Consider the following 18,688-nt stretch of genomic DNA (forward strand, 5'->3'; position numbering starts at 1 on the left):
CCCATTACAGGAATGATGTGGGGACTTTGGAGAGGGAGCAGAAGAGGTTCACCAGGATGTTGCCTGGATTAGAGTATGAGCAATAAAAGCAGAGGTTAGACAAACTTGAGCTGTTTTCTCTGGAGAGACCCGAAAGAGGTTTATTTGATTTTTAATGCTTTTTGTTTGATCACTTTGCACTATCATGGATATCTTTTTGTTATAGTTATGTTCTTTCTTGTAAAAATCATACATGATTTATTTATAATTCATATTTTCCTCGTGAATGATATTTCTGATGCCATGTGTTGGCGATGATGCTGCATATAGATTTTTCATTGCATCTGTCCACAATTATGCATGTGACAATAAAATCAGATAGATTAAATCTCCCTGCACACCATCCCAACATATACTGTCCCGTCTACACTGTGCCATCACACACTCTTGGGGTCAGACACAGAGTGAATCTCCCTCCACAGTGTCCCATCACACACTCCTGGGGTCAGGCAGAGTGAATCTCCCCTCTACCCCATCTCACCACACCATTCCTTTTCACCCACACAGACTCAATCAGGAAGCTAGAGTGGGACACAAATGGGGAGTGGAGGTCCTTTAATGTCTCTCCAAGTGAGAGTGCATGCAGGAGCAGTTAGTTTACAGACAATGTACCCCATTTTCAGTGGAGCATTTCCGGTTACAGATTGTTGGGGTGGTGGGGTCAGAAAATAGAGATGCAATGTCTGGGAAACCTCCCCTCCACCCTGTGGAGGGAAGATGCAGGGCACAGTTCCGAGCCAAGCCTTCAGATGGGGAAACGAGGTGCTGGTCTCTCTTCCTCCCTTCTTCCTCTTCTCCAATGGGATCAATGGACAGTATGTCGCTGGGGTGGGGGGGGGGGGGAGGTGGGTTCCTACGCTGCCAGCTTCCTCATGCGTGTGTCCAGGCTGACGACGTTCTGATGCACCAGGGCCATATTGTCCTTCATGGTCTGCTGTACCTGCCCAAGGGAGAGTGGAGAGGGGAGAGGTCAGGGGCCTGTTCAGTTTGTGCTGGCTACCCCTCTCCCCAAACTCCCTGCTACATTTCCCCTTCAATTCCCAGAGTTCCTGTTGCTTCTGGACTCCCCCTCCCTCTCCAACATTCACTTGCTCTTCCCCTATCTCTTCCCATTTCACTATCCCTCATCCTTTTCTCTCCCATCACTCCCCAATCCACCTCTCCCTCTTATCCCCTGCCCCTTTTCACACCCTTCCTACTCCCTTACCAACCCCTTTCCCCTCCATCTCCCAGCATCTCCCTCCACTTGCCATTGCCTCCCAAATGTCGTTCCTTTCCCTCCCCTCTCACTCACTTTCCTTCCTCCCTATCCTCCTGATCGGTATCCGTGGCTGCCTGTGAGCAGCCCTACCTGTGTCAGCAGCGTGCTGTTGTCCCTCATGGAGCTGGTGATCGCCTGCTGTGTGGAGTCCAGGTGGGCGAGCAGCTGAGCAAACTGCATGGCTGAAACCAGAACACAACATCACGTCAAGATGGGTCTTGGCATTCGCACCCGAACTCACATCCACAGCACTGTCATGTGGCTCCTTGCACAGTTCACACAGACAAACATGTACAGACTTGTGCACAGACGCAGAGAAAACAGAAATGCTCACACATGCGTGCACTCACAGGCACTCACAGGGGGGGGGGGGGGGGGGGAGGTAATCCCTCACCTTGCTCGTGCAGATCCTTCACGGCCACCAGTCTCTCCACAACCTGCGGTAGGGTGGTGGCCATTCCATCCCACTTCTGAACCAGGTCGTACAGCTGGGCGATCTGCAGCACACAGACAGTTTGTAAACTCACCCAGCGGGTGGGAGAGCAGCGCTGCGCCAGTTAGGAAGGGAGAGGTGATGGGTGGAGTACAGGGAGCACGAGGAGGGGCAGAGTTGGGGCGTGGGACAGGTATGAGGAGAGGACGGAGGATGTGAGGGAAAATGATAGGGACAGAGAGCAGGAGGGAGGGGGAGAAAGGGGAAGGGCAGAGGTGAGGGGGAAAGGAGGAGGGGAGGGAGGATGGGAGAGGGAGGAAGGGAACAAAATGAATGAACAGGGAGGGGAAAACTGAGAAAATAAGTGAGTGCTGGGGTAGAGAGTAAACAGGGTGCAGGAACCATGGACAGAACAGGATAGCCTGCAATGGATCAGACAGTGATGTGGAATGGAGGAAGGGTGGGGTGTGTGTGTGTAGGGTACGGGTAGGATCGGACAGTGGTCGAGCGGGGGTCGGGTAGTGATGGACTATACTGATGCGAGTGGGGTTTCACAGTGCGGAAGAATTGGGGTGTGGGTCAGAAACGGACCTTGCTCTGGGTCTCCGCGTCCTCGTTGGCCTTCTTGTGTTTGGCAATCTCATTCAGTTTCCCCAGAACGCTCTGCAGGAAGCAAAAACACTGGCATTAAGGAAGGCACCGAGCCACAGGAGGAGACAGCAGGGACACAGCTCCCCAAGTCTGATCTCCTGTGGACTAAATCAGGTCTGTGCTGTGAGGTCTCAGGGTACTTGGAGGCACTAAAAACAATAGGCCAAAGTCAGCATGGTTTCCTTAAGGAGATATCTTGCCTGACAAATCTGTTGGAATTCTTTGAGGAAATATCAGGTGGGAAAATTGTAAAGTATGAAAAACTAAAAATTCAAGAAGTGAAATGTCAGCAGTTCAAAAGTATTCATCCCCCTTTGCTCGATACTTGGTTGAACCACCTCTCACAGCTACTACAACCAGTAGTCTTTTTGGATAAGTCTCTATTAGCTTTGCCCACTTCACCTTGCGAAATTGCTCAAGCTGTGCCAGGTTAGTTGGGGAGCAGCAGTGGACAGCAACCTTGCCAGAGATGTTCGACTGGGTTAAGATCAGGACTCTGACCATTCAAGAACATCAATTTTCTTCCTGAAACCACTCCATGGTGGCTCTGGCAGTGTGCTTTGGGTTGTGGTCCTACTGGAGGATGAACATCCTCCCCAGTTTAAGTTTTCTGGCAGAGACTAGCAGGTTTTTCCCAGGATCTCTCTGTATTTATCAGCATTTCCCATCAGTGCTGATCAGATTTCCAGTCCCTGCTGCTGAAAAGCATCCCCATGACATGATGCAACCTCCAACACATTTTACAGTAGGGATGGTGTTACCTGGCTGATGTGTGGTATCAGATTTACGCCACATGTGTTGAGGCCAAAAAGTCCCATTTTAGTTTCATCCAACCACAAGACCTTCTTCCACATCTTTACAGTATCTTCTAAATTACGCTTTGCAAAGTCTTTACAGGCAAGGATATGTTTCTTTTTTTCAGCCAGGGCTTCTTGCTTGCTACTCTTCCATAAATACCCCTTTTGTGCAAGGCCGTAGAGATTGTGCAGCCATGAACTTCATCTCCAGTTGCAGCCACTGGCCTCTGCATCTCACTCAGAGTAACTGTTGGCTTCACAGGAGCCTCTCTCACAGTGTCATTCTTCTCCGGTGACTAAGTTTAGAGGGACGGCCTGACCCAGGCGGTGTGGCTGTGGTTTCATAGTTTTACCACTTTTCCAATAATAGACTGCACTGAGCTCTGACACAAGTTCAGTGCCTTTGAGATGGTCTTGTACCCTTCCCCAGATTTGTGCTTAGAGAAGCACAAATTCCCTGACTTTATCATTCCCCTGACTTGCCTTGAACGCTCTTTTGTCTTCACTTTGGTTTACTCTGTTAAAAGCCTACCGTGTGGTGGGTCTTACAGAGGGGTAATACATTCGGGTGATCCTCCAATTTTCTACATCAAAACATTGTGTGAGTTGGTAAGGTAATATGCACCTGAGGAAAGTTAGCGTAGTAATTATACAAAGGGAATAAGTACTTTTTCACCCTCACAATTTTGGTTTTTAATTTTTAATAAATTGTTGACAGGTTTTGAATTTTTCTTTTGATTTGTCACGATACACAATATTTTGTAGATTAGCTCAAAAAATCTTACTTCAATATATTTTAAATTTAGAAAATGAGACAGTCAAATGTGAAAATAGTTGTGTGGGCTGCATACTTTTTCAAGGCACTGCACTAGCATGCATAGGAAATTGGCTGACAGGCAGGAGGCAATGAGTGGGAAGAAAGGGAGCCTTTTCTGGTTGGCTGCCAGTGACTAGTGGTGTTCTGGAGGGGTCAGTGTTGGGACCGATTCTTTTCATATTATATGTCATTGATGGTTTTGTCGAAGATAGATGGAGGGCTTGGACAGACTAGGAGAAGAGGGGAAGAAGTGGCAGTTGGAATACAGTGTAGGAAGTTATGGTCATGCACTTTGGTAGAACGAAAAAAGATGAAGACTATTTTCTAAATGGGGAGTGAATTCAGAAATGGGAGGTGCAAAGGGATTTATGAGACCTTGTGCATGATTCCCTAAAAGTTAACTTGCAGGTTGAGTCAGTGGTGAGGAAGGCAAATGCAATGTTAGCATTCATTTCAAGAGGACCAGAATATAAAATCAAGGATGTAGTGCTGAGGCTTTATAAGGCATTGGTCAGAACACATTTGGAGTATTGTGAGCAGTTTTGGGCCCCATATCTAAGAAAGGATGTGCTGGCATTGGAGAGGGTCCAGAGGAAGTTTATGAGAATGATCCTGGGAATGAAAGGGTTAACATACGAGGAGCGTTTGATGTCCCTAGGCCTGTTCTCGTTGGAGTTTAGAAGAACAAGGGGGAAGGGGAATCTCAGTGAAACTTAACAAATATTGAAAAGCTCAGATAGAGTGGATGTGGAGAGGATATTCGTATATTGGCAGAGTCTAGAATCAGAGGAAGCAGCCTCAGAGTACAAGGACATTCCTTTGGAATGAGATGAGAATAAATTTCTCTAGCCAGAGGGTGGTGAATCTGTAGAGGTCAAATCACTGAGTACATTTAAAACTGAGGTGAATAGGTTCTTAATTATTAACAGAGAGAAGGCAGGGGAATGGGATGTGAGAGATAATAAATCAGCCATGATTGACTCGATGGGCTGAATGGTCTAATTCTGCTCCTTTGTCTTATGATTATGTAGAGCCAACCCAACTGTGGTCACTGAGGACCTTGGTGTACTTGTCCAAAGATCTCTGAAGGTAGCACCACAGGTCCATAAGTTAGTAAAGAAGGCATACAAGTCACCTACCATCACTAGCTGGGACTTGGCATACAAGAACTGGAAGGCTGGTTGGGCCATAGCTGGAGCACCCTGTACACATCTGCATTTCTATGAAGAAGTGTAACGAAACAGAGGGACCCCAAAAGACAAGTGTTGGACAGGGTGGTGAGAAAGGAGTTCAGCACACTAGCCTTCCACAGTCAGGGTACTGGGTACAGGAGTTGGTGAGGCCACACTCAGAATGTTGTGCAGAGTTTTGGTTGCCTTGTTGTAGATGTGGTTAAACTGATAAGAGCACAGAAAATATTTATGAGGATGTTGCCGGGACTAGAGGGACTGAGTTACAGACAGAGGTTGTCCAAGCTCTGCTTTTACTCCTTGGAACATAGAAGAATGTGGGGTAACCTTGTATAAGTGTTTAAAATTAAAAGCAACTTGGATAAGGTGGATGCCAAGTCTTTTTCCCCCAGGGGAGGGGAACCTAAAACTAGGAGGCACAGGGGTGAGGGAAAAGATTTAAAGGTAACCTGAGAGGCAACTTACTCGCACAGAGGATGGTGAGCATATGGAATGTGCCACCAAAGAAAGTGGTTCAGGCATGTATCACTTAAGAAGGACCTGGATAGGTACGTGAAGGGGAAAAGCTATAGGGATATGACCTTGATGAACTTGTGTTTTGAATGATAAGTGTTTCACTGTACTTGGGGACACATGACAGTAATCATCCAATACCACACTACAGGAGGATCTGATGGTACTGGAGAGGCTGCAGAGGAGGCTCACTCCTCTGTGTTGATTGGTACTGACACTCCCTCGATGCAGTACCCCTCTCGCAATGCAGTGCTCCCTCAGTACTGCCCTTCCCTTAGCATCTCCCTCGATAAGGTGCTCCCCCAGCACTGCCCCTCTCTTAACATTGCTCCCTCAATGCCACACCCTCCCTCAGCCCTGCCACTCCCTAAGCTCCACTCCTTGTTCAACATGGTGCTCCTGCAGTACTCCCTTGATGAGGCACTACCTCAGCACCACCCCTGTATCATCCAAGGCATTTGTGCTCTTCATGCCCAACCTTTGCCAGTTAGCCACTAATTTAGTTCTAGTTACACTTCTAACCCCTGCTCTCCTGGTCACTGACACAGCCACTTCTGAATGCCTGGCTCTGTGAAGGTCATAGAGCTAGCAAAGCTATCAGCTACACAGTTCACCAATGGCTCGGTGTAGCTATCAGCTACACAGTTCACCCTTCCTAATGCCCTGATCTCTCTATACTCTGCCCACAATTCACCTGCAGCCTTGCTTCAACCTGGTCCAAGGTCGCTGGGTCCAACGTGCTCACTTTGGCCTGTAGTATCTCAACTGCTCCCTGGAAAACAGGAACAGTAAATCACACCACTTCTCAGGGCAAGGAGACGGGAGAGTGAATCTCCCTCCACACCGTCCCATCACACACTCCCAGGGTCAGACACAGAGTGAATCTCCCTCCACACTGTCCCATCACACACTCCCAGGGTCAGACACAAAGTGAATCTCCCTCCACACTGTCCCATCACACACTCCCAGGGTCAGACACAGAGTGAATCTCCCTCCACACTGTCCCATCACACACTCCCAGGGTCAGACACAGAGTGAATCTCCCTCCACATTGTCCCATCACACATTCCCAGGGTCAGACACAGAGTGAATCTCTCTCCACACTGTCCCATCACACATTCCCAGGGTCAGACACAGAGTGAATCTCCCTCCACATCGTCCCATCACACATTCCCGGTGTCAGACACAGAGTGAATCTCCCTCCACACCGTCCCATCACACACTCACAGGGTCAGACACAGAGTGAATCTCCCTCCACACCGTCCCATCACACACTCCTGGAAAAGTGAAGCCCCTTCTACATCAGGAGAGGAGAATCCCCAGAGTGCCAACACCCCCTCAGAGGCCTAGCTGTGAGATCGTTGTACTTTTATGAATAACTCTCCACTCCAACACAAACCTTTCCTGTGTCTGACCGCCCAATCGAACCACATTAACTTACTGAAACTCTGTGAATGCTCATCACACCTTGGGGAACGGGCACTGACTGTGTGAACCCACCCATCATCCCTATCAGTAGCCATGACCAATCTCAGGAAACAGACCCTTCCTGTGGTCCAATGGTCCATTCTGACCATTGCCCACCTGTCTACACTGATCCCATTCCTTTCTCTCCCACATTCCCATCATCTCCAACCCCCAGATTCTCAACCTCACCCTCCCAATTACAGCATGAAGGAATTGAGATGCTCACCATGAGAGAGGAGTCTTGCAATGCTACAGTCAATGGGTTCTGTGGGAAGTAAGAATCAGATGTCACCAAAAGTCATGCACAGATCCGTCCACCATATCACACAGGAACAGGACCTACAGCTTATGCTAGCAATGGTGTCAATGAAAACTAATCAGATTTGCCTACACACAGTAAACATCCCCCCATTCCCTGCCTGCTTGTGTGCCTGAATAAATGCCTCTTAAACATTACCTATATCTACCTGTTTGTCCTACACCCCAAAACTGTCCGTCTTGCACCCATACCTGTCTGTTCCACACCCCATATCTGCTTATAACTGTCTGTACGTGACTGTCCCATCCTTGTACTGTCTATAACTGCCTGTAATGGGCATATACATGGCTGCCCCATCCCACTAATCAGTCTATATCAATCTATACCAGTCTGTGGTGCCAGCCCTGGACCTGTCTGTAAGTCTGTACCAGGCGTGTACCTGTCTGTCCGAGCTGGTTCCCACAGCCGCTTCCAGTTCTGCCATTCGTTTTTCCAGCTCTGCCAGCTGTGAGAAAGGGACACACATGAAATTAATGCTTACCCTCCACAACTATTGCAGTTGGAGCCGGAGTGCTGAACATCTTCCTCAGTCCATGTGGGAGGCAAGAGCCAGTAATCTGTGGCCAAAACTTGGGCCACAGGTTTTGACCCTCCCTCTACTCCTGTACCCTCTTTACCCTTCCCTCTCCCCTCCCCACCCTCCCGTTCCCTGCTCCTCCCCATTACCTTTGCAGCCTGGGTGAAGCGGGTCTGCTCAGGCCTGTAGTACAGCTCGTAGGTGACTGCATTGCCCTCCCCTCCTTTGGCAGGGCTTTTCCCAGTCGGGCCTGGCACTCCCTCTTTGGTGGTGGCCTCCAGCTGTGCCAGCAGGCGCCTGGAGTGAAGGGGCAAGGTAAGGAGGGGAGGGAAGTAAAATGGAGAGGGATGGGGGAGGAGCAGTAAAAGGAAGGGGAAGGTAGAGGGAAGGAGGGGGAGGAGGAGAGGAGGAAGGATGGAAAGAGTGCAGGGGAGAAGGTTGAAGGGAGTGAGGAGGAAGGGAAACAGGGAGGAAAGAGGAGGGAATGGAGAGGAGGAGAAAGGTGGAGTAGGGGGTGAAGGAGGTGGAAGTGGAAGGAAGGAGGGGTTTGCATGAGGATGGAGGGGGGGTGTGGGGGAAGGAACAAAAGTTGAACTAGTTACCAGAAACAGTGACTGACACAGAAAAATATTAAGTTCCTTCTTCTTCAGCCCTTTATGTCTTCACCAATTACCTCTCAGCCTTGCACACAACTCCCTTTCATTCCCCTTTCCCCATCCATCTACTCTCCCCCTCACCTGCCAGCTCTTCTCCTTTCCCTCAACCTTTTATCCTTCCCTCCTTCTTTTCAACCCTGAGGAAGGGTCTTGGCTCGAAACAGCAAATGTCCATTTCCCTCCATAGATGCTGCCTGACAAGCTGAACTCCTCCAGCACCTGTGTGTGTATTGACAATAAAGTCAACTTTGACTTTTCAGGGAACCATGTCCTTGTCCTCCAAGGTTCCCCAGGAGAACGAGAGTCAGGTTTATTATCACTGACATATGTTGTGAAATGTGTTATTCTGTAGCAGCAGTACAGTGCAAGACATAAAGAATGACTGTAAGTTACAATAATAAATAGTCTGAAGGAGGAATAATGAGGTAATGTTCATGAGTTTGTGGACCATTCAGAAATCTGTTGGCAGAGTGGAAGAAGCTGTTCCTGAATCATTGAGAGTGTGTCCTCAGACTCCTGTACCTCCTCCTTGACGGGAGTAACAAGAAAAAAGAATGTCCCAGGTGGTTAGGGTGGTGACCGTACAGGTACAGTCAGGGATTTCTGGGACCCATGGGCACCTCAAAGGCTTGAGTATGTTTTGGACAGTAGTGACCATATTTTAATGTTAATTGTACCGTAAATAGTTTGTTTTATGAAGTCCCATATATGGTATAGAACATTGAATAGTACAGCACATTACCAGCCCTTTGGCACACAATATTGTGCCAACCTTTACCCCTACTCCAAGATCAATCTAACCCTTCCCTCCCACATAGCCCTTGTTTTTTCTTTCATCCATTTGCCTAGAATCTCTTAAATGTCCCTAATGCATCTACCTCTACCACCACCCCCAGCAGTGTGTTCCCCACTGTGTAAGGAAGCATACTTCTGACATCACCCTTATACTTTCCTCCAATCACCTTAAAAGTAGGTCCTCTTGTAGCCATTGCCATCTGGGAAAAAGGACCGGCTGTCCATTTTATCTATGCCTATCATCTTGTACACCTTTATAAAGTTATCTCTCATCCTCCTTCACTGTAAAAAAAAAACCCTAGCTTGCTCAACCTTTCCTCATAAAAAATGTTCGCTAATCTAGTAAGCACCCTGATAAATCTCCTCTGCACCCTCTCTAAAGTTTCCACATCCTTCCTATAATAAGATAACTAAAACTAAACACAATATTCCAAGTGTGGTCTAACGAGAGTTGTACAGAGCTGCAACATTACCTAACACTCTTGAATTCAATCCCTCAACTAATGAACCCATCATACGCCTTCTTAACCACCCTAACAAACTGCATGGCAACTTTGAGGGATCTATGGATGTGGACCCCTCTGTCCCTCCATACTGTTAAGAATCCTGCTATTAACCCTGTATTCTGCCTTCATGTTCCACCTACTAAAGTGAATCACTTCGCACTTTTCCAGATTAAACTCCGTCTGCCACTTCTCAGCCCAGCTTGGCATCCTGTCAATGTCCCGTTACAACCTACAATAACCCCCCCCCCCCCCCCCACACAATCCACATCTCCACTACCCTGCGTGTCATCTGCAAACTTACAAACCCACCCTTCCAGATGCACCAACCTCCAGACAGAACATACTTCATCTAATACTACCCTTTTCTTTATGTGGGCAAACGAATTCTGAATCCACACAGCCAAGTTTCCCTGGATTACAGATTTCCTGACTTTCTGAACAAGCCTACTGCTGTGATATCAGTCCATTGTAGTGCAAAGTGATCAAGGTGGTCACAGTGTTTATGTACTGAGGTGGTGATCAGGGTTGTGCGGTTGGTTCTGAATGGTTGAAGGGAAGTAGCTGTTCCTGAACCTGGTGGTGTGGGACTTCAGGTTTCTGTACCTCCTGCCCGATGGGAGCTGTGAGAAGATGGGATGGCCCGGATGGTGGGGATCTCTGATGATGGGCGTTGCCTTCTTGAGGCAGCACCTCCTGCAGATACTACCCATGGTGGGGAGGGATGTGTCCGTGATGTATTGGGCGGAGTCCATGACCCTCTGCAGCTTGTTGCATTCTTGTGCATTTGCCTTGATATTCCTCTTTTTCACTACATTTTTATTGTAACTGATAGTAACTTGTTCTGCCTACATTGGACTGCTGCCACAAAACAACAAATTTCATGATTCTGATTTTAAACATGATTCTGATTTTGAAACTTTTATAAAAAAAAAAAGAGAAGAGCTTCCAGAGTGTCATCAAGGCACACCCTGTCCCCCCTCTCCCTTCCCCACTCACTTTGCCAGTGCTCCTTCAGGGTCTGTCAGGTCAACGGTAGCCTCAGGACCCAGCACCTTCTCCAGCTGCAGGGTGACCAGTTGTTGCTTCAGGGCAGCCACCTGGCTGGCCAGAGACACCGGAGTCAGCTTCTCCTCAGCTGCCGCGTCCTTCGCCAAATTCTGCAGGCCAGATGACAGACAGTCAGGGAGGGGTAAGTCTGACCCTCAGACCGCCTCAATGAGCTGTTGGGGGGTGGTTTTCCAGTTCAGGTGTGTAGATGCCATGTCCCCAAGCACGTGTTAACACGGGCTGAAGGGTCGGGGGTGGGGGGATGTGAGCGACAATTCAAACCCACAGGGGCATAATCCAGGAGTGGAAATGTGGGGTGGGGCAGTGGGGAAAGAACACCATATTGCGGGAAGGGTGGTGAGGAGGGTGCGCCACACGACAGATGGGGTGGTGAGGGATTGTCAAGCTGGTGGTGAGGGAGCGTCACGCTGCTTGAGGGGCATTGAGGAGGGAACGCCATGCTACAGCTGGGGTGATGAAGAGGGAGCACTGTGGGGTGGGGCCAGTGATGAGGGTGTGATGCGGTAGGGGCAGTGAGGAGGGAATGCTGTACTCTGTGAGAGGGGGGACCATGCATGTTCCACACATTCGGGGTCTGGACTGAACCCAGAAACTGGTGCTGCGAGCCAAAGGATTTACTATCTCAGGTGGATGTAATGAATGCATGGTGTTGTGGGAAGATTTCTGCAGTTCCACTCTGTCCACTGGGTTCAAAAGCCAGGCTTTAATCAATATCAGTTGAAATATAATATTACTGAAAAAGTTTCATTACCTAGGGAACACTGCACTGTGCTTGGACCAGTGCTAGGGTGGGGGTAAAGGTACAGAGAGAGGTAAAGTAGAAAGTGGAGGGTTTATAGAGATGGGGAAGGCTGTAGGGAAGGGAGGAGGTCACAGAGATGGGGAGGGGTATGGGGGGGGAGAAATTATACAATGGGGAGGGGTATTCAGGGTTGGGCAGGGAGTTACAGAGATGAGGAGAGATGTTGCGGCTGAGGGGTTGTTATGGAAACAGGGAGGGATACAACAGAAAGAGAGGGTTGCTTTTATGGAGTTGTTGAGAGTGAGACGAGGAGCAATACAGTAGAAGGAGAGGGTTGCTGTTATAGAGTTGTTGAGTGGGATATGAGCAGGAGGACTGTGAGAATGACGCACTGTCAGACTAGCATCACAGCTGGGTCAAGGAACAAGGTGGGTGAAGGGAGAGGGGTGGGACCTCCCACCCAGCGCGGGCCCCACCTTAATCTGCTCCACCTCCTCACTCAGCTCCTTCATCTCATGCAGCAGACGCTGGTACTTCTGCTGAGGACTCTCCTTGGTCCCGCACCCTTCAGCCAGCTGTACAAGAAACAGAGAGGGCAGGTTCACACCATACTCTGACAGGGGAGGTGTCCCAGACCAACCTAACCGCTGGGAGGAAAGGGCAGGTCACAGCAAGGTTTGGCTCTGGAGGCATCCGAAACCTGTGAGGAGAGGAGAGGACACCAAAGTCTTGCCGTTTTTGCCTGCCATGAGAAGGTACCCTACCCCAAACATCACTCTGCAGGAGATGGGAGGGGAGGAGTTAACACCATCTCATCCTTTCTGTCTGTGCTAGGGAGAAGCCCTTACCCTACCCTCTTGGTGTGAAGGAAGGTTACACCAATGTTTTGCCTTTTTTGTCTGTATTGGGGATGAACCCAACCCCAACTTACCCTCTGGGATGGTAGGAAGCCACACCAATCTCTTACCCCTCATCTCCTCAGAAGGAAAACCCTACCCAAGCTTGTGAGTTAGGGGAGGAGGTCACACCAAGCTCTTGCCCTCGTGTCTCTGTCCCATCTGTAGATCTGGGCTGTCCAGATGAAAACTCCACAGTACATTTCCCTCCACAGATGCTGTCTGAGCCACTGCATTCCTCCAGTGCTTCATGTGTTACTCCAGATGACAGAATCCGCAGTCTCTCTTGGCTCCCATGACTTGTGTCCCCTTTTCCCAGAATTCCCAGAACCTTCTCTGTGGCTCAGGTTAAAACCTGTTGAAAGTGTGATCTCGGTGAGACCATCTTTGTTCCAGGGTCTACAACACAACTGCAGACAAACCCTTGGACCGAGATCCAATGCTGAAGATCTGCACTCTCCTGAAGCTAAAGATGGGCACGAGAGCTTCCCTTGGTAACTGGTGTTGGACTTGGGAGGGGGAACCTGTGGGCTTTGGCATTGCCCTGTGCCTGCTCCCCTCTCAAAGAACAGTACAGGAACCACTTTGGCCCACCATGTGCCAACTTAATCAAGCTAATGGTATCTAATCCCTTCAGCCTGCATGTAGTCCATATCCATAAAATCATGGCACTATAAAACATAGTAAACTTAGGCAATTCAGTCCATTGAGTCTGTTCCACCATCCCATCATGGCTGATTCATTATCCCTCTCAACCCAATTCTCCTCCCTTCTCCCCGTAATCTTTGATGGAGGACTCCCTTAGGGATCTGGCCTCCACAGCCATCTGTGACAATGAATTCCACTAATTCACCATCCTCTGGTTAAAGAAATTCATTACCCCTGTTCTCCAGGGACATCCCTCTGAGGCTGTTTCATGATAAACTCTCTGATGTGGCAGTTTTGTCATATTCACATTCTCCTGACCTTGAAGACCTAATGCTCAAATGCTGACCATTCTATTTACCAGTAGCTTGAGATACTGCATGATGCCGTCACCAAACAATAAACAGTCCATCTCGATGCATTTCATATCATAGTCGGGGATTTCAGTCAGGCTTGTTTGAAGAAATCCCTGCCCAATTACCATCAGCATATAACCTGTAGCACCAGAGGTCCCAACACACAAGGCCACTGTTAAACTAAGATAAAGAATGCCTACCGTTCCTTGCCCAGACCACATTTCAGGAAATCTGATCACTTAGCTGTCCTTCTCCTACCTCCATACAGCCAGAGGCTAAAGAGCAAGGCTCCAGAGATTAGGACAATAAAGGGACTGTTGCAGGAGGCAGAAGACCGGCTAAGGGGTTGCTTTGAATTGGTGAATTGGGCCGTGTTCAGGGACTTATCCGTGGACCTGAATTAATACACCATGGTTGTCATGGACTTTATTAAAACAGATGTAGACAACTGTGCCCCCAAAAAGTCTTCCCCAACCAGAAGCCCTGGATGAACCACAAGATCCGCAATCTGATGAGAGCTAAATCACAGGCAATCAAGTCTGACGACCAAGAAAGTTACAACCTCCAGAAAGCCATCTAACGGGCAAAATGGCAATTTTGGACTAAACTTGAATCAATGAAGGATGCTCGACAGCTGTGAAGAGCTTGAATGCTAGCACTTCTTACAAAGAGAAATCAAGCAACAAAGGTGTCAACAGGGCTTAACACAAAGTACACTGCAGATGCTGTGGTCGAATCAACACGTACAAAATAGCGGAGGAACTCAGCAGGTCGGGCAGCATCTGTTGAAATGAGCAGTCAACGGATGCTGCCCGACCTGCTGAGTTCCTCCAGCTTGTTTGTACGTGTTGATGTCAACAGGGCTTCGCTTCTGTATGAGCTCAATGCCTTCTTCATCCCATGTTCTTGATATTTATTATTTATTTATTTATTATTATTTCTGGGTTTTTTTCTTTTTGTATTTGCACAGTCTGTTGTCTTTTGCACACTGGTTGTCTACCCTGTTGGTGTGGTCTTTCACAGATTCTATTATGGTTATTGGATTTATTGAGCACGTCTGCAAGAAAGAGAATTTCGGGGCTGTACGTGGTTACATATACATACTTTAATAATGAATTTACTTCAAACTTTTGTGCCCTCTTGTCCTGGATTCTCCTACTTTTGGAAGCATCCACGTCCACTCTATCTAGGCCTTTCAATATTTAATAGGTTCCAATGAGGTTCCTCCTCATTTTTCTAAACCCCAGTGAGTACAGGCCTAGAGCCATCAAACGCTCCTCATACATTAACCCTCTAATTCCTGGGTACATTCTTGTAAACCTCTTCAGGACCCTCTCCAGAGGTAGCACATTCTTTCTTAGATAGGATGCTCACAGTACTTCAAATGTGGTCTGACCAATGACTTATTAAGAATCCTTGCTTTTATATTTTAGTTCTCCAGAAATGAATGCAAACATTGCATTTGCCTTCCTTACTATCAACTCGACATGCAAGTTAATTTTAGGTATTCCTGCATTAGGACTCACAAGTCCATTTGCAATTCCTAAACTAATTCCTTCTGCCTATGCTGGTCCACATCCCTCCATTTTCTGCACATTCATGCACTTATCTGCGAGCCTGTAGGACACCATTGTCTCATCTGCCTCCACCAGCACCTCTGGCAGTGCTTTCAATGCACCCACCACTTTCTGTGTAAAACAAAAACTTACCCTCACATCCCCTTTGAAATTATTCCCTCTCACCTTAAAGGCTTAAGTACAGCTTAAGTACTTGTACAATAAGATGGACTCTTGACCTCACAATCTACTCATTATAACCTCGCACCTTATTGTCTACCAGCATCGCACTTTCCCCGTAACTTTCACACTTTATTCTACATTCTGTTATTGTTTTACCTTGTTCTACCTCAATGCACTGTGTAATGATCTGATCTGTAAGTCAATAGATGACAATAATAAAACAATACCAATACTCTCTGGTATTAGACATTTTGACCCTGGGGAGAAAGATACCAGCTGTCTACTCTACCTAAGCCTCTCATAATCTGATCAACCTCTATCAGGTCTCTCCTCAGCCTCTGCTGTTCCAGAGAAATCAAACCAACCTCTCCTTGTAGCTCATGCTCTCTAATCCAAACAGTGTCCTGACAAACCTCTTCTACACCCTCTCCAAAGCCTCCACACCTTTCCTGCAAACAGGATGGGGGTGGGGGTCGACAAGAACCGATTGCAATCTTCCAATTCTCCTCGCAGTCTAGAAGACAGTAAGGAGAAGCCAACTCCACCGGTGGGAGCGTCTCTCCGGAGAGTCTCGGATGGCAATTACAGCGACAGTGTACTCACAATCTCGTAATCTCCTGACTCATAACCAGTCCGCCTCGCCTTGCTTATTCGGTCGGAGAAATCTGTGGAATGTGAAGACAGCCACATTGTAATCAGGGTGCTTGGGTGAGAAGCAGGTTGCCTGCTAGCACCACGTGGGATTGAGCAGCAACCAGGAGGGAAGAATGTGAAAGGCAAGTCACACAGCACAGAAACAGGCCCTTTGGCCCACACATCAATGATTACCGTCAAAAACCCTTCTACACTAATCCCTTTACCAACACTTGGGTGTATTATAGCACAGAAACAGGCCCATCAGCACAACTCGGCCATGCTGACCAAGATAAGCTAGACCAATTTTCCCTCATACGGCCCATTTCCCTCTAACGTACCTGTTCAAGTGTCTTTTAAACAAACTCTCCAACAAACTTCTGCAGATGTCCTGACTGGTTGCATTATGAGCTGGTACGTAAGAAGCCGCAGAGAGTAGTGGACTCACCCCAATACATCACAGACACATCCCTCCCCACCATGGGTAGTGTCTACAGGAGGTGCTGCCTCAAGAAGGCAACGCCCATCATCAGAGATCCCCACCATCCGGGCCATCCCATCTTCTCACAGCTCCCATCGGGCAGGAGGTACAGAAGCCTGAAGTCCCACACCACCAGGTCCAGGAACAGCTACTTCCCTTCAAACATTTGGTTCAGTACAGCAACAGTGTGACCACTTTGTACTATAATGGACTTTTACTTGTTTGTGTTCTTTCTTGTAAAAAAATTGTGTATGATTTATGTTTGTTTTGTTTTAATTGTGTTCTCTCATAAAACTTGTGAGTAATTTATGTTTCCTTGTGAGTGTTGTGTCTCTGATGTTATGTGCCTGTGATGTTGGTGCAAGTTTTCACTGCACCCATGCACACATGGACATGCAGGTGACAATAAACTCCACTTTAACCTTAAACATGGCCCATTCCCTGCTCTGCCTTGGCAACACCAGTGCTGCCCCAGATACTTCTCCAATGTTAAATCACCAATGTCCAGAAAATTCACCAATGTCTCTGCCCCCACTGCCCCCTCAGGCAGTGGGTTCCAGATTCCAAACTCCCCTGAGAGCCCCCCTCTATAAATCTCCCCCCTGCCAACTAACAACCCCGCCCTCTTGACTTGCAGGCACCAGAATGCAGTTGCCCTCTGTGATCCCAGTGACCATGCTCCCCTCCACCCCACAAGTTTCCCAGACCTCCAGCTGATGACCCAGACAGGCAATAACTCACCAATGTCCCTGGTACTGATCCGCTTGTCCTTGAACTTGTCATAGGATGCATTTGGGTTCACGACAATGCGCTCAACGCTGTCGCTGTTCAGTTCCTCCTACAAAGAGGAGGTGGGGAGAGCAGTCAGCTGGACATCGCCAAACTGATAAGAGGCAAATCCTGTCCCTCCTACGCACCTCTGAATTCTTTCTCATCTTTACCCTCTTGCTTAGAATGCCACAGCTGAATCCACCTCTGCCTCTTACCCTCCCCCATCATTCAATGCAGTACCAACCCAACCTTCTTGCTGTGGGAACTGTTTCTCCTCCTGTCACCCTTGCTTCATCAGCCCACCATCTTTGCTCCTTCAGCCCCTTCCCCTGGTGGAAGTAGTCTCTCTCAGTCTGTACCCTTCCTAGTTTAAAACACCTCTGTCAGATCACTTGCCACCTCTGGTTTTTCACTAACCTTCACCAGTCACAGCACCAATCTGGGAGTTGTACTGTAGTTGTACGAGATACTGGTGAAGCCGCACTCAGAGTACTGTATTCAGTTCTGGTCGTCCTGCTGTGGAGAAGGTACCATTGAGCTGGTGAGGCTGCAGAAGGGATTTAAGGGGAAGTTGTCGGAACTTGTGGGACTGAGTTACAGAGTTGGGCAGGTTGGGACTTTTTCCAATGTGGAAAACAGAGGAGTGACCTTATAGAGATGTACAAACACACAAGGGGTGTCACAGATAGGGTGATTGTGCAGAGTTTTTGCCTCCAGGGTCTCTCTCTCTCTCACACACACAACTCCTCTGACCCCCATTCTCCACACAACACCTCTCACCAGAACTGAAACCCTCTTCTGTTGTGAACAAGGAAGGCAGTAGTTTCCCACACCCCACACATTCCACAACCTTTATCCAGCTCCTGAAACACAGAACTGTACATCACAGGAACAGGTTCTTTGGCTCACCATACTGAACTAATTAATTAATTACACCTGCCTGAACAACATTCAAGTCCCTCCATTCCCTGCAAATTCATGATACTATCCAAGAGCCTCTTAAACACCTACCTATTTTATCTGCCTCCACTATCATCCCTGACAGCTCTTTATATATAAAAAAACCTGCACTGCACATCTCCTTTGAACATTTTCCCTCTCACCTTAGATGCAGACCCTCTAGTTTTGGATTATTACCTGCCTGGCTGTCTATGCCTCTGATAATCATATAGACTTCCATCAGGTCTCTGCCCTCAGCCTCAGCTGTTTCAGAGAAAACAACCCAAGTTTGTCCAACCTCTCTTTGGAGCTCATGCCCTCTAATCCAGGCAGCATCCTGGTGAACCTCTCCAAAGCCCCCACAACCCTCCTGTAATGTGGTGACCAGAACCAAATTCAATACTCTAGATCTGGCCTGACCAGAGTCTTATAAAAATGCGACATAACTTCTAGACTC

The 18,688-nt window shown here is 48.0% G+C and overlaps 1 protein-coding gene across 1 annotated transcript in view; it reads right to left on the minus strand.

The window, feature by feature from the left end:
* Positions 1–577: 577 nt before the first annotated feature.
* Positions 578–18,688, minus strand: part of dctn2 (dynactin 2 (p50)) — a 38,477-nt gene continuing 20,366 nt past the window's right edge. The window contains exons 3-14 of the mRNA XM_059956265.1: positions 17,263–17,359; positions 16,011–16,072; positions 12,248–12,346; positions 10,958–11,118; positions 8,154–8,301; positions 7,867–7,932; positions 7,395–7,433; positions 6,396–6,473; positions 2,325–2,396; positions 1,695–1,797; positions 1,391–1,482; positions 578–979 (exon numbers count right to left, since the gene is read on the minus strand). Of these exons, the coding sequence (XP_059812248.1) occupies positions 893–979; positions 1,391–1,482; positions 1,695–1,797; positions 2,325–2,396; positions 6,396–6,473; positions 7,395–7,433; positions 7,867–7,932; positions 8,154–8,301; positions 10,958–11,118; positions 12,248–12,346; positions 16,011–16,072; positions 17,263–17,359 (1,104 nt within the window). The 3' untranslated portion in view covers positions 578–892. The remainder of the gene's footprint in view (positions 980–1,390; positions 1,483–1,694; positions 1,798–2,324; positions 2,397–6,395; positions 6,474–7,394; positions 7,434–7,866; positions 7,933–8,153; positions 8,302–10,957; positions 11,119–12,247; positions 12,347–16,010; positions 16,073–17,262; positions 17,360–18,688) is intronic.

This window comes from Hypanus sabinus, chromosome X1 (assembly GCF_030144855.1).
Source record: "Hypanus sabinus isolate sHypSab1 chromosome X1, sHypSab1.hap1, whole genome shotgun sequence".
Classification (NCBI taxonomy): Eukaryota; Metazoa; Chordata; class Chondrichthyes; order Myliobatiformes; family Dasyatidae; genus Hypanus; species Hypanus sabinus.